At 24.5% G+C, this 17,721-nt stretch overlaps 2 protein-coding genes across 2 annotated transcripts; both read left to right on the top strand.

Annotated features, from left to right (window-relative positions):
* Positions 1-4,917: 4,917 nt before the first annotated feature.
* Positions 4,918-9,825, top strand: PCHAS_0506200 (PHAX domain-containing protein, putative; the record flags this gene model as incomplete). Its single annotated transcript, XM_732924.2, has 1 exon — positions 4,918-9,825. One exon carries the CDS (start codon positions 4,918-4,920, stop codon positions 9,823-9,825), a length of 4,908 nt encoding a protein of 1,635 aa, XP_738017.2.
* Positions 9,826-11,778: 1,953 nt separating this feature from the next.
* On the top strand, positions 11,779-17,670 carry PCHAS_0506100 (schizont egress antigen-1, putative; the record flags this gene model as incomplete). Its single annotated transcript, XM_016800115.1, has 5 exons — positions 11,779-16,681; positions 16,883-16,935; positions 17,033-17,128; positions 17,344-17,468; positions 17,631-17,670. The coding sequence occupies 5 exons, from the start codon at positions 11,779-11,781 to the stop codon at positions 17,668-17,670; spliced, it is 5,217 nt and encodes a 1,738-aa protein (XP_016655160.1).
* Between the last annotated feature and the right edge of the window lie 51 nt (positions 17,671-17,721).

Here is a 17,721-nt window from a genome sequence, read left to right as displayed (position 1 = left end):
ACAAAGTATGTGGACTATATATGCGTTAATCTAATTATAAGCCAAAATATTTAATAAAGGTTGTTCTGCTAATATATAATAAAAATATATTATATCAAATAGTATTATAAATTTATATTAATAAATATGCATATATTTATGTTCATATGTACATGTATTTTCGTATGAATTTACAAATATTCATATATGTATTTCCATAGAACAACTCAAATAAATAGAATGCAACTTTGAAAAAAAAAATTATAAAATTTTGACATAAAATTTATTTTTTATTTCTTTTTATCTGTAACTCATATGTTTCAATAATATTTAATGAACCACTAAATAAATCGCTTCGATTTCATATGTAGTATATAGTGGAAACAGGCTAAAGAAATAAAAAACAGGCATAGATCATTTACATTCAATATTGTATATATATGAAAAAAATTGTTTACAATGTATGTATTTGGTAACTAAAAATATTATTTCTTGTGAAATAAAATAATCAAAAAACGCATACAAACAAATAGTAACATGTATTTACGCATAATAAGCCAATTCAACACACCCATATATAATAACATATTATCATGTGGGAGCATATATTAATATGTATTAAATTGTATCAAAAAGCATAACATATATACTAACATAAACTTCAATAAATGAATATATATATGTAAAAAAAATAATATATATTATATAATCATTCCATTTATTTATACTATATATATTACATTTTTGAAGAGTCTTAATGGTTTTGTTTGAGATACATACAATTTTATTTTTATTTATTATTTTTATATATTATATGTAAATACAACAGAATAAAAAATATGTATAATAGCAAATACAAAAAATAAAGAAATAAAACAAAATATTATTTATGCTTAAGTTTACAAAAACATCGTTCTTATTTGATGATTGCATAATAATCCACATAATATAATGCATATTATAAATATATATGTGCCCTTATTTTGAGCTCAGATGCATGAATTGAGGAAAAAAAAATACACTATAAATTGCATATTAAGATATAAAAAATTAATATAATATCAAATGGGACATATATAATTCATTATTCAAGTTTAAAAAAATTTTATATATTTTCAATATACTATAAAAATATCTGTATCCTTATACAACTTACAAATAGTTGCTTTAGATAAAATTAATGGGGCATAATTTTTTACGCGCATACGACAATACACATATATAACGTTATTTACAAATACTTGGTTCTTAAAAAAAAATGCATATTAAAAAAATATAATTTTTTATGATAAAACAAGTTGTTTAATAATAACAATATCGAGTAACTATTATTCTTAAATAAAAAAGGGATGAACGAAAATAAATGGCTTTATTTATAAAAATAATATTTTTTTTTTTTTTTTTTTTTAAGAAATGTTTTTTTCAAAATTTCCTTAAAATATAATATTTATTTAAAAAAAAAAATTTAATCATTATTAAAAAAATTTAAAAAACATTGATACAAAGAACAGTTCATTAAAACATATTATTAAGACACATTATATATTTATACAAATGCTCCATATTTTAAATGGAAGTATTTATGACAGTATACGTTTTTTTGGGTCATAATAAATAATCCAGCGTATATTTAATGCATACAATAGAGACACAATGTGGATGAAAATTTTTTGTACCGTTCTTTTGAAACAAAAAATATAAATAAATAAAAATTATTCTACGATGACATGCAGATTCAAATGGAATGGAACATTTTTATTTCGGGTTTATTTGTATTATCTATAAGTACCTTTTTTCTTTTTCCATTAATATTTTCTACATAAAATATATTTATTTATTTTTAACAATTAATTTTTTTATAAAGGCTTAATGGCAAAATAATTACAATTTACCCCACAAAAAACATATTATTTTAATTCCTTTGAAAAAATGGAACAATATTTCTTTTTTTTTATATCTTGCATGTTAATAAAAGAAAAAGGTAATAAAATCGTTCTAAGTTGATATTTATAACATCAAAAGTTATATATATGTTATATCTATTCTTTTGGTTAAATAATGATCGCCATATTAAAGAGTTATTTTTTGTATTTTTAAAAATGTTTAATTTAATAAATATGTATTTTTTTTACATGTTTAATTGAAACTTATTTATAGTTGCATACAACACCATTTTATTTCTTAAAATATATATAAAAAAGGGAGTTATAGCAATGAAATTTATTATAATAAAATTCCAATCTTTTATTCATTTATAAATTTGCTATGATCCATTTATGATTATGTTTGTTTTCTTATGCATGCATTATATGCATAATTTTCAATTAATATTTGTAATATAGGCTATAAATATGTTTCTATAAAATTATATATATAATGGGGTGTTCAAAATCAAATAAAAGAACTATTAAAATATTGCATAGAGGGGGGATAAATTATGAATACCATTGCATTGTATATATATAAGCTTGTACATATATAATACTGTATGTATATATTAGAAAATAATACCTCCCCTGACGCCACAAAACACCAAAGCCCACAACTTAATTCATATTATTATTGTGTATATATATACATACTACATATGCTGATTTCTAATATTTTGGTGCCGTTTTTTTAATACACACAACTTATTAATGGTTGTAATTTTTTAATATGGGCTAAAAAAATCTTAATAGTTCGTATACTATGTTATGTACTTATGATTGTATATAAGAATGCGTATAAATAATTAGAAAAAAATATTTATAGAAGCCTATTTTTATTATATGTACATACATGTAATATAACAATTGTATTAAACTATATAGGAAATTTATTTATATAATTGAAGATTGTATGGTATTTGTTTGCAAAATCTCAGAAAGATGAATCGTATGTTCATACAGTTTTAAAAATATAAATTATGAGTTTTTAGACAACGTTGTGAAATTTATTTTCAAAAATTGTTATTGTAATTTTGTTTATATTTACAATGTTATTCTCGCCGTTTTTTAGTTAAAAATGAAAAAGAGGATTTTCTTAATTATTTTATAAGCACCAACTAAATTTAATACAATAATTTTACCCCAAACAAGAGTATTAATATATGTATATTCATTATTAATATGGTCATAATGTTCAGAGCTTTATATATATATTTGTATTTACTATTCAACTGTCTTGTATGTACTAGGATAGGAAGTGTGTATAATGTACCGCCAAAATGCATGTTTTGTTATTTATGACGTGTACTCAATTTCCCAAAGTATGCGATGGGAGTGCTACAAAATAATATAATTTAAATTCATAATAAAAAAAACATATTTGCATTCACCCACAATATGTGTATGAATTATATAATTCACACATTTTGTTTTATATTGAAAGTTATGGCTAGCTATATATTGCAAAGTGTTTTACAATAAAATTATTCTCAATTTTATACTAATATTCAATGATGAAACACATATTTACGCGTTCTCATTGATATATATAGTCCTTATAAGGATGGTGAATATATCATTAAGAACTATGAAATGACAAATTGTTGTGTAATTTATCATTAATTTATATACTAGCTTAACATTAATGGCTATACATTTTTTTTTTAAGAAATTATGAAAAATTACATGAACAAAAAAAAACAATAAATATAGCTATTTAGCTATATAGCCATTTTCTTGTTAGCTTTCCGCAGTACTCTCATTATGTGTGTTTTTTTATTTAGCATTATTATAATGTGTATATATACTTTTAATATATACCGACGACCGAAAAACTAAAATATGCTGTGGCATAAAATATTTGCTCATGTATATTCAATAATCTTTCACATTTTTAAGGCGTGAAAAATTAGAAAGAATACAATATGAAATATTTTTATAAATATAAAAAATATGAACATAAATAATAATAAAGCTAGTATAGCCATTAAATTATGATTTGTTAATAAAAATAGCTTTGTTCTTCTTAAATAGCTTTGGAATAGGAAAAAAAATATACATAATAAAAAAAAGGTGTAATGCACAATTATTAGGTGGATAGCACATTATCCATAATATTATATATTTTTTTTAATCAATTAAATATGCCCTTATATAATCAACATATGTGAAAAATGTTTTTTGGCGCACATACACAAAAAACAAAAAATGTTAATACACTATTATGTATACACAATTATTGGATGAAAAAAAAAAGTAATAATAATACTAAAAAACTTTATATAAAAACAAAACAATCATAATTTAACATATTTAAGTTTTAAATCCCAAAAACACATCTTAAAAAAATGTATGCTTTAATAACGTTAAGCTGATATAAGAATAAAAAGGATTTTTTTTTTATAATGATAATTTGTAATATAATTTAAAGATATATTTATATATATAACATATCTCTGAGAATATTTGAACATAAGGGGAAAAATATTTTTTTGTATGAATACTTATTTATTACTTTTAATTTTTTTTGCAACTTGAATGCGAATGAGTGTATTTTTGTAGTTAAGATTATATGATAATCCAAAACTTCATAACTATTATTATATAACATTTTTACACATTTTTAAGAAATATAAAAAATATATGTACACATATATGCCAAAATAATATATTTTTATGGATATTGTGTTTTAAGAAATTTTTATGTTGAAATTCTAGAAAGAATGCATTTATATATATGTATGAGTGTATAATTGACAAAATACATAGAACTTTTCAAAAGTAAACATTCCGAGCTCCTCAATTAAATAAGAAAGGTATTTAAATACCGCAATTTGAATGGAACTTATAACTACGCATAATTACATGCACATGCATTTATGCACGTAGATATGCATATTATTATATACAGACATAAGAGGTGCACATAACCAAATAGGTGTGTATACCCAAAGGAATATGCTTTTTTATTTAAAATCAAAAAAAAGAGAAAGTAAGACAAAAAGTAACGATGAGCATAGAAAACAAAGTAAAAGAGGAAAGTAGAAAAAACATAGAAGAAAAAAATACGAGTACAAACGATAATACTGTAGTTACAGACGATAATGTTTCCCAAGAAAAGCTGAAAAATACTCAAGTGTGCAGCAATAATGAAAAATTGAATAGTAATATTACTGATTGCGTAACTAAAGATGATCAAAAAGTTGAAGGTAAAGACGCAGTAGAGGATGGCCAAAATTCACAGAAAAATGCCATTAACGAAAAAAGTAATAACGCTAATCAAATAGAGAAAGAGCAAAATAAAAATACTACGACTCCAAATACTGGAAACAAAAAGGGTAATAATAATAAGAATAATGGATTTCATAAAAAGAATAGCAAAGAACCAGGTAAAAACGCTTTGAAGAAAAAGGGCACCGAAAATAATAATAAAAACAGTTTATTAAATGAAGAGAAAAAGGATGGTGCTGTAGGAATCCAAAATAATGAAAATAATACGAAGAAAAATAAAAAAATCAATAAAAAAAAGGAAAAACCCAATAATACAAATAATGAACAGTTAAAGAAAGATATTGATGCTGCTAAAGGTAGTGTAAATAATATTACTAAAGTGACAGACAATAATGGTACCAATATTAATAGCAATGAAAATGAAACGATCACAACGGCAATTAGTATTGAAAGTAACGGTATCGAAGGAAAGGATATTGGGAAAAAAGGTTTAAAAAAATATAGTAAAACACAAGCTAGCAAGAATCCTTCAACTAGTGATCTTAATGCATGGACACAACAAACAGCAGGTGGAAAGAAAAAAAAAGGATTAAATATGAATGAAAAAACGAAAGAAAAAAAAGTAAATCTTCAGAAAAATAAGAGTACCAATTTTAATACCACTAATCACAAAGTTTATAATATGAAAAATGGCAATTTAAATAAAGATGGTTTTAACTATGCACCTTCAAGCATTTTAGCTAATAATTTTAATGCAAATAATCAAATGATTAACAGTTATTATATGGATATAATAAATAATCCGATGGAAAATAACTTTATGCAAATGGCCAATGGTGAAGATAGTAAATGTAATTACGATAAAAGCAAACATGCATATTTAAATTATATGTACAATCCTTTAGATGCTTATAATTTAAATAAATGTTACTATTTTCAATACCCCGATGCACCATTTAACAATATGAATAATGTTGGATACTATAGAAACGATCCTCAAAGAAACATTTTAATGGAGAATATGATGAAGCTACAAGGAGTATACAATATGAATAGTATGTCTTACAATAATTATATAAATAGCATGAAGCAGGCTAACAATTACAATGGAAACAATAATACTGGACATAATGCTATAGGGAAAAATAATAAAAATTCATATAAACAAAATTTTTTTAATTCACGATTAAATAAACATACATCCTATGATAGTGGGAAAAAAATGCATAAAGACAATTCAGATTTAACACAAAATAAAAAAGAAAAATCAAATAATGAAATATGCATAGATCAAGGAAATGCTGAAAAAGAACAAAACAGTACTACATTAAATAAAGAGAAAGACCAAAATGATTTAAATAAAAATACTACTAAGACTAAGAAAAAATATACAAAAAATAATGCTCCCATGAAATCATCTTATCATATGAGCAATGCTGATTATAGAAATAATAGTGGAATAGAAATGCAATTAAATAATTTAAATGGACTATGGAATATGAAAATGAATCGAAACGATCTAAGTTATATGTTTCCTTATCAGAACATTGCATATCCAAATAATCCATATCTTGATATTGCAAATATGGGAGCCAACTTTTATAGCAAGTATAATACCCATCAAATACCTAAGACAAAAAATGAAAATAAGAATAAAAACTTTGCAGCAAATCGTAACATAGGTGAAAAATATATTATGAATAAACAAAACAATGGGGCATTTAATGAAAAGGGAAAAAATGGTCAACAAGAAATATCTACTGAGAAAGGAAAGACTCAAAATTTAGAAGTTAATAAAGAAATACATAAGTTTATAGATTATTGTGTAAAAAATTATGGCAATAAGTATTTGATGAATGTTTTAAATGAATTTTCACCAAATAATATGAATGATAATACTGAAGAATTGAGTAACATTTTTAAAATTAATATTAACTCTGAAAATTTAGATGCTATTGCATCTATTGAAAAGGATGAAAAAGAAAAATTTCCATTTTTAAGTAATGATAATAGTATGGATAAAGACGTTGAAAAAAATATTGAAGAAATTTTCGATGAATCAAGCAAAAATATTATGGAAGACTATGATAAGTTTAACAAATTATTGAATGAAAATAAGAACGATCAATCCAAAGAGGAAAACCAAAACAATAGCAATGTAGAGGATAAAGAAAATAATAACAAAATGGATACAGAAAAGATTGGAAATGAAACTAAAGTAGATGAATCGTGTGAAAATAACATGTTTGAAGAGAATAACAAAATGAATGTTACCATACCACCCGGTTTAGGTTTACCAGATATAAACAGAGCTTTACTTCATGGTGCATATTTAGATAATATAACTGTTGTAAGAAAATGCTTAGAAAAAGTTGCTGATATTAATTATTATGATAAAATTGGTAGACGAGCTTTACATTATGCATGTGCAGGTGGATATTATGATATTTGTGAACTGTTAATAAAAAATGGAGCTAAAGTAAATGTATCTGATTATAAGAATTGGACTCCATTACACATTGCAGTAACAAAAATGCATAAAGATATCACCGAATTATTGTTAAAAAATAATGCAAATATACATGCTTTATTACCCCATTCATTATCTCCAAATAGAGGAAAAACAACGGCTAGCATGTGTATACATTTTGCCGCTATCAAAGGAAATAAAGATATTACAAAACTTTTACTTAAATATGGAGCAAAGATAAATGATACCGATTTATCAAATAGAACAGCTTTACATTATGCTGCTTATAGAAATAATTCAGATTATTTAAAATTTTTAATTTATGATGAAAAGGCAGATATAAATATATTTGATGTACATAACAGATTACCAATCCATTCAGCCTGTTTAGGAGGAGTTTTAGAAAATGTTAAAATTTTAGCTAAAAATAAAAGTTTTATTCAAAAAAAAGATATATATAATATGAGCCCTTTAGATATAGCACGAATCAAAAAATTTAAAGATATTAAAAATTTCTTAACCAAATATATAAATGAAAATTTTAATCCAAATGATCCAAATGGTTTGTTAACTGGAGAAAACGAGACAATGGATCCAATTAAAGCTGATAATGCTGATGAGAAAAAAGAGAGTGCCGAAATAAATGAATCTGAAAATAATAAGAATGAACAAGATGCATCTACAGAATTGTCGACAAATGAAAATATTGATAAAAAGGATACTGAAGAAGGAACAAAAAATGCTCAAAGTGATGCAATAAATTCATTAGAAATGGTTGATGAAAACAAAATGGATCCTAAAGAATTATATAATGATAATAAAATGATAAAAGACATTTTAACAACAACTATTAGTACTATTTTGAAAGAACGAAATAAAGATCAAATTAAGAGAGTTGTTGATGCATTAGGTGTTTATATTTCATTAAGTTTGTTAGAAAAAACGATTTTGATACAAAATTATGGAGGTATCGAATTAGCTAATAAACAAGGAAAAAGAACAACCGGTGGAATATTTTTCTATTTAATAAAATATATGTACAAAAATGATATTATATCCAAGTTTAAATATGATTATATTGTTGAGGAAGAAAAGGAGAAAAAAAAAACATACAGAAAATTAAAGAAGAAAATATTACAGGAAGAAGAAAATGTGAAAGAAAATAGAAAAGCAAATGTTTCCGAACATAATAATCTTCATGCGAAGAAAAATCAAAAAGAATATAACAAAAATAATGAAAATGTATCTACAAACATGAAAAAAAAACAAAACAAGAAAAACAGTTCTGTACAAAATGGAAAAAAAAAAGTTATTTTAAAGAACAATTCAAATAAGGGCCAAGAAAATACTAATAAGAATTCTTCTAAGCTTAGAGAATTGACTGAAAAAAATAATAAAAACAGCGGTGATGGAAAAAATAACACAAAAATTCATAACGATAGTAATAAATTGACATCAAAACACGGCGCCACACTAGTTACTACTACCACTAGTAATAGCAATAATGATAGCAACAACGACAAATTTAACTTAAGCAATTATAATTACACACTGAAACAAAACAAAGAACCCAAAACTACGTTGCGTAATAATAAAAGCAAATTGAATGAATCTGATGAAAAAAATGAATCAGAAGTACCAAATAACAAAAATTCGTCCGTTTTAAATGACGCACCAATTAACGAAAACGAGGATAAAAAGAAAAAGAAAAACAGTAAAAAGAAAAAAAATAATAAAAAGAAAAAGACCCAGCAAGCCACGAATTTAAATAATAATAGCACAAACAATAATACCAATGACATTGCAAAAGGTCCTATGGAACCCCATTATGCACACTTTGCTCAAAATTCATATTACAATTTTAGAGATTTTCATGGAATGCAAAATCCATCAAAAAAATTTTATCACATAAATAATACTGGAAATAAAAATTACAGCTTTAACCATAATAACAATTTCACTAGTGGTAAAAATATTAAAAAAACAAATAATTTTAACAAGGATGCTATGCATTATCAGAACAATTTAATTTCTTATATATCAAATTTGCAAAATGCTGTATATGATTATATGGGAAACGAAAAATACAACTATAACAACTATTTAAACAATCGAAATATGCATTTAATGAACAACCCATATAAGCTTTATGGAAATAATAATCCTAAAATCATGCTAAATGAAATGGATTATCGTTATTATAATGGTTATCCATAAATATAATTTTTGTGTGTGTGCACATGCAATACCCATTAATATTTTTTCTTATATATATGTATAATATGCGTATATGTTTTAGTGTTATTGTAAATTTTTTAATTTTAATGTTATGTAGCGTTTACGTATTTATCGATTATAAAATGCAAAATGGCATGTCCATATATATACATACATGTTTATATTTATTTATATATTTTTTTTTCTTTTGATGAATTGTTTTTTAAACTAAACTTTCGAATATACTATAGTTAACTACTTTTAAATAACGAAATCTAATATTATTCTATCATTACACACGGGGTAAATGTATATACATTTATAGCAGAGAAAAATAGAGGTTGAGATGGACGAATTTAAGGGGTAATGAAAAATAATACCCCCAATAATAGGCTGCATTTATTCTCAAAAAGCCATTTATTATTTCATATGAAGGCTTATTCGATATTATTGATCGTTTACATATGTACATATTTTAATAGGTTTATACACCAATCTAATATTACTGCGTCTTTTTAATGGTTACTGGCTTTTTCTATTATATTTTTTTTAGTGATAAAATTGCATCAACTATGCATAAGAAATATATGAGCATTTTTTCCTGAACAATTCAGGTTTTTTAAAAATATATATATATTTTTTATTTATTTAAAGAATTTTGACAAAATGTAATTTTGTTCATATTTCACAATAAATTTATTAAAATTATAGTATATAGTAGACAGGTCTCATTATGAGCATTCGATTTAATCTGTATTTCCCGAAAAAGCCATTAGTTTGAAATAATTTTTTTTTTTTTATTATATAATGGTTAGTTACATTTTGTTTGGTTTTTATACATTTATTTGTGCTTTAAACTGTATTTAAAAGGCGAGCACACAATAAAAAAAAGTGTAACAATGTGACTATTCATTCAATATGTGTATTTTTGTTGAAGCGCGTAGGGTATTTAAGGTATGGTCACAAATATATTATTTTATGGGATTTTAATGTGTCTTAAAGGAGAAAAAATATATTCCATGTTCATATTTTTTTGCATTATTTTTTTTTTTTAACTGTTCTACTAAGACATTGTGCAAAATAGTTATCTGCATAATAAAAAAAATACTGTTACAAAGTTGTAAAAAAAAAAAAATATAACAATAATAATGAATTAAAATAAAAATAAAATACAGAAATAAATTTGGTAAAATAAAGAAAATATGGAATTTATAACGTGAATAGAAAAAATATATTAAAAAAAAATTAATTTCTTAAGTATTATTTTTTCTTTTATTGTTTAAACAAAATGTGGCAATTATTCGCACTGAACAAAAGTATTATGCACATTTTTATACACTTGCGTATAATGTATATAATACGGAAAAAATATATATAATATTATATGTTTTGAATATTTTAAATTTATATATACACAATATTACGATACAAATCTAGAGTATTATTTTTGTAAAAGTAAATTTTTTTTAAATGTTCGTTACCATGGGTATTATGATTGTTCCCACAAATAATCAGCTATTAAAAAAATATAATAATAAAATAAATAAAGTAAAAATATACCAAATATAAAGTAAAAAAATTGTGTGTATTTTTTTCAGCATTTATTTTATGAATTTACTTTTATTAATTTCGTTCTTTATATATATTGAATGCATGATGGACATTTTATTCTTTTATACATTTTAATTATATATTTTTTTGTTCACTATTAAATTTTTTTTCCTTTTGCTATTCATATATATTTTTTTAATTTCATTTTGTGTCTTCATGTTTGTAACACTAATTTAGTTCCTTGAGCATTCGAAGTGAAATATAATTATCCCAGACGAATATCATTGAAAATTTGGTTCATCATATATTTTTTAATTTATTTTTATTATTCGATATATATATTTTTTTTTCTCTCTTTTTATGATGATTTATTATATATTTTTTTAAAGACAATATAAAATCATGACAGACAACGAGCATCCAAATAAAGACGATCTGCTATATTACATAAACAGATACGATGTCAATGATATATTAGGAAATTTAGAAGAAAATGACAAGCTAACAAATTATGATGGAAATAGCGGAATATGTGAATATGAAATTCCATTTCTTTTGGAAAATGCCGATATTAATAATAATACCAAAGAGCATTCCGATAGAAATTCGGTATCTAGTTATTTCGATGATGGAACTTGCTCGATTATTTCTAAAAATGATGAAAAACATTATATAGACAAATGTGAAAAAGAAAAAATACCAAAGGAAAAAATAAATATTATATTTATTCAGAATAAAGGTGAAATGAATAGCTTTGAAGATATATTATCCATGAGCAATGTAAGCAGTGAAGATTTAGAAAACAAATTGAATGATAGATTTTATCAGCTATGTTGTAAAAGTATTGCTGATGTGAACACACACAATTTAAATAAAACTAAAAATATTGTAAAAGATAAAAAAGGGTCATTGAATATTGAGCATATAGATTATGGAGACGTATTTTTAACCATACGTCATCGTCTAAGAGGGCGTGAAGGAAGAACAAGTAACATGTTAAATGATAAAAATAATTTATATAGTAGTATGAATGATAGTGTGATTAGTAATTGGAGGGAAATGAAAAACCAAGAAAATTTTATAAAATATGAAAACTATAGAGGGCATGAAAAGGAATTTATAAGAAGAAAATTAAAAAATACATATATGAATAATTTAAATGGCGATAAATATTTTACGCCCACTAGAAAAGCACGTGATTATTATCGTACTAGTTTAGATAGTTACATGACTAATGAAAATGAAAGAGATATATCCAAACAAGAAAATATGTCTCCACATTTTTTACCAAAAAAAAGAAAATCCACGAATAATAGTTCTTTATACAATTCTCAAATAATTGGACAAGATGAATATATTTTAAAGAATAGAACATTCTTAAAAAATTTTTATATACAAAAAAATTATAAGCAAGAAGCTCATATGCATAATGATGATTATTATTGTGATGATACTCATAGTGAAAATTTATATAATGACGATGTATATAATTATAATAAAAATTTTAGTGATAGACAAGGGAGTGTACCCAACAATGATTTTATTTATTCAAGTGAAATTTCAAATAAGAAAAATTCAATACCACATAATATTTATGTAGATAAAAAACTAAGCACACCACGAAACAGTACGTGGCATAATGAAAACCAACCTCACGAGGAGGATATGCTTTATTATCATTCTCAAAGTAAGGGAAAAAGCCCACACTATAGAGAACCAGAAAATGAAGTACAATCAAATAATTATTGTGAAGATAAAAATAGTAACATTTTTAACGAAGATGTTATTGGAATTGATAAGGTCGATGAAAATGATAATATGGTTGACAAGGTTGAAGAGGACGATAATACTAACAAAGAAATTTTTTACGACACTTATGATGGTGATGAAAGAGATAATAACGAAACATTTGATACTAAACTCGAAGAAGATGATGATTATAAAACATATAACAATGAATTAGAAGTAGAAGCAGAGAATGGAATAGACAACCATATTCCATCTAATAATAATGATAATTTTGTAAATTCAAGTAAGAATGCAGATTTGGATAATATAAACACTTGTGAACATGCTTCACATTCAAATCATACAGAAAAGGAGGAAGAAGACAATGGGCAAAGAACTTCTTCAATGACTAGTAAAGATGATAAAGATTATTTTGAATTGTTAATAAAAAAATATGAAGAAACTAGAATGTCAGTTAATGAATCTGGTACAGCATCACTTAGTGGAAGTATTTATTTATCAAAAGACGAACCAAAAGAACCTTCTTTAAATGCTCAAGAAATGTTAAAAACTGCATCTGATGCAAAGAATGATGTAAATAATAAAATTGACGGTTTGAATGAAAACTTAATAGATTTAAAAAATAACAAGGAAACTACTAACGAAGGAGGATCTTTTAGTAATGCTTTATCTACAGAAAATAATAATATAGGAAAATTAGAAAGTGTGCATAATAATGGCGAAACAGAGAGAGAAAGAGGTGATGACGGAAATGAAAATGCAAACACAGACTTAAAAGAGAGTGATGGATATGAAAAACTATTAAAAAATGATATGTACGATTTATATAATATCAAAATGCATGATTTAAATAACTTAAAATCATATGATTTTGAATTTTCAAAAAATTTATTAAAAAACGAGATATTTTCTTGTGGTGATAATATAAATAATGATGAAATAAACCTAAATGATAATAACATAAATGAAAAGATTGATTCATTAATGAACAATTACAATATGATGAAAAGCAAACGTGATAAATTTAATGAAGAAGAGAATGAAATTCAAAACTTTTTAGCAGAGTTAAAAGCCGATGTAACTAATCAGCTCAATCTAAACAACGTGGAAGATGGGCAGGCTTTTGATTTGCTTAATTCATTTGATATAAACAATAATGACGACGATTTTGGTGACAACTTTGACGACATAGGTCAAAATAAATCAGACATAGACAATAATAAAGAGTTTGAACATGATAACGATATAAATCATGATTATAATGATTATGGTGCATACATGGATGATATGTATAATAACAATGATGGTGATAATACTTCGAGAAATGGATCACGTCTGAAATTGTCTGATTTAAATGATGAAAAGAATTTATTTCAAGATGATAACTCCTCTTTTAATACTCCTATAAAATCTTCTGAACTAAAAAGAGATTCAGAATGCCAAACAAATTCACCACTTATATTTTCTAGAAGTAATAGAACCCCTAGAAAAAAAAGTGTCGAAGTAATATTAGTAAAGAAAAAATTAAAAAAAAGAAAAGAAAAAGAATCAAATATAGCATTTGAAAATACAACACATGATGATTATACTGTTGGTACAACCACTGCTACTAGTAGCATCAATTCGAAAAGAAGGTATCCTAAAAGAAATAGAATAAAAACATTGCGATATTGGATAGGTGAAAGAGAACTTACGAAAAGAAATCCTGAAACAGGAGAAATAGATGTAGTAGGTTTTAGTGAATGTAAAAATTTAGAACAACTATCCCCTCATATTATTGGTCCAGTCTATTATAAAAAAATGTATTTACGAGATGTGAATAATTCAAATGAAAGGGGAAACGAAGATGATAACAACAATTTAGATCAAAATGATGATGACGAAAATGAAATAACGATAGAAGTTAATAATGGAATGTACGAAAATGAAGTGTATAATAAAATTCAGAGTAACGAGAATTCTATGAGCAAAAATGATAATGGTGGTACCAGATTGAAAAGAAGTATGAATGCTAATACTCATAATAGAAGTGATAATGATACAACAAATAGAAAGGGAAAAAGGAAAAGGAAAAAGTTTATTAACGTTATTAATTATATTAAAAAAAAAACAAAAAAAAAATTAGTCAAAGTTATAGATAAAGAAGTAGAGCAAGAAAATGTAGATAATCATAACACATTTCCAATTAATGATAATATAATTAATGATGAAACAAATGCTGATCAGAATTCTCAAAATAATTTAGATCAAAATGTATTTGTAACTGGTAATGATTTTATTGAAAATGATGACAACGTTTTTTTTGATGCAGTCAGTCTTGGAGATAATGCACACGTAAATGATATCCCAGAGCAAAGCGAAGAACTTATTGAAGCACCGGTAGTAGATGCAGTTGACACGACGAAAGTTAGTGCAAACGATGCTGATGATGTTGAGAACGAAAAGGAAGTCAATCTAGAAAAGGAAACCACATTAGAAAATGAAACCACTTTGGAAAAGGAAAGCACGCTAGAAAATGAAACCGCGTTAGAAAAGAAAAAAGATGTACATGTGAAGAAGAAATTATTAGATAAAAAGAAAAAAAAAAAGAAAAAGAATAAGGAAAAAAATAAAGAAAAGGAAATAGACGAAATGTACAAACAATTATCATTTATGAATTTCAGTTCATTTTATTCTAAAGGAAATGGAGACAATTCAAAAATGGAAAATTCGAAAAAAACAAGCACCAAAAATAAGAAGAAAAATAAAAAGAAAAATATGAAAAATAAAGAAATGAAACATTCTGATGACGATGCAGATAATGAAATTGGCGACTTACACAAAGAGTCAAATGATAAAATAGAGGATGAAAGTATCGTAGGGGGTGAGTTAGAAGTGGCAACAAAAACTGCAGAAGATAAAACAGAAAAGGATGAAGAGTTAGCCATTTTAAATTCATATACTAGTGAGCATAATGACGACATAACAAATACAAATGATCCAAAAAATTCGAAAGATGTAAATTCTGAACTTCACGAAAATGAAGACGAAGAAGCGAGCGATTTACAAACTTCTACACGTTCAAAAAAGAAAAAAAAAATTAAGAATTCAATTCATGATACAAATGAATTGAATCAAAAGCGAAGAAAAACAAATGAGAACAACTCAGAGGAACGAATTTCTATTAATGAAAATGATGAAATAAAAAATTTAGACGGCGATAAGAAAGTAAATGAAGAAGAAGATAAATATATGGCGAAAGTTGAGAAGGAAACAACTACTAAACCAAATAAAAATATGATTGATGAAGTAAAGAAGAGTGAAAAAAAAAAAGAAACAAATGAGAATGACAATAATAGTACAGTATGTTTGGTAACTCAGGATAAAGAAAATAATACGAATGGTAAAGGTTTTATTATAGATAAATTAAAATCATATTTTAATATAAAAGATTTAATAAATATCAATAAACCCAAAACAAATAATGTAATATTAAATGGGTTTGGAAATAAGCAAATAATAAATAGTACTCCCGTTCGTCTTTCTCTTTCATATCCGTCTAGTGTAAAATTATCAGGTATTATTACAAACAATAAATTATGATTGAATAGTTATATAACCATTATTAATGTTGTTTCTAAATTGTGTGCCTTTAAAATATATGGGCTTTATTAGTCTTTCATGATTAGCTTGTGTGTCTATATCCGTCTAATACATTTATAATATATCACAATTCTTTTGCTTTATTTTTTTTTTACAAACTTTTCTCTTTTCGCAGTTGACGATGGATGTAGCCAAACAGGAAATGCACAATTTCCCCTTATACAACAGGTTTAATAAATACAAAATAGTATTAGCATATAGTGCATTACATGAGTAGAAACAATGGTTATAATATCAACGATAAAAATAATTTTATTTTTTTCAGAGCTCCCTAAACAATTTCAAGCTAGACATAAATTTATTTTGTGTCCAGATTCCCCCAAGCAAAGCACATAGCTCGAATAGTTATGATAAAATTTTGGTAATAAAAAAATAAAGAATATAGAAACGGAAAACAGTATTATGTGTGTGCATGCATCTTTTTCCTTAGCACCTCTAAATAGGAAGGGAAACATATGCTATGCCCCAATTGGTTTACAACCTTTTTCTCTCTCATACAATTTGGTTTTTGTTCTGTTTTTTTTCTGTTTTTTTTCTATTTTTTTTCTGTTTTTTTTCTATTTTTTTTCTACATAGGTTGGGTATATATACCAGGGGAAAAAGATAAAGATTTATTTTAAGAACCAAGAGAAATATTTTGAAAAAGATGAGTTTTTTTACATACCCAAATTTTCCCCTTTCAAAATTGTTAACATTAGCAGGTAATAATTTTTAGTAAAAAAAAATGATTAGCCATATTTATGCATATTTAATTATGTCACATTATTTAATAGGAAATCAAAGTGGATATTTCCCATGTTGTCTATTTCTTATATAGCTTGTTAATACATTTATTTTATCATTGGTTTTACTTTTTCTTATAGGGAGGATTGTATTTTATATGTTTATCCAATAAGTAAATAATCATCAACAGTATGAATATTATTATGCAGAAAATGGGATAGAAGTATATAT

Source organism: Plasmodium chabaudi (genome assembly GCF_900002335.3).
Source record: "Plasmodium chabaudi chabaudi strain AS genome assembly, chromosome: 5".
In the NCBI taxonomy this organism is placed as follows: Eukaryota; Apicomplexa; class Aconoidasida; order Haemosporida; family Plasmodiidae; genus Plasmodium; species Plasmodium chabaudi.
This window is presented reverse-complemented; position numbering and strand designations above follow the sequence as displayed.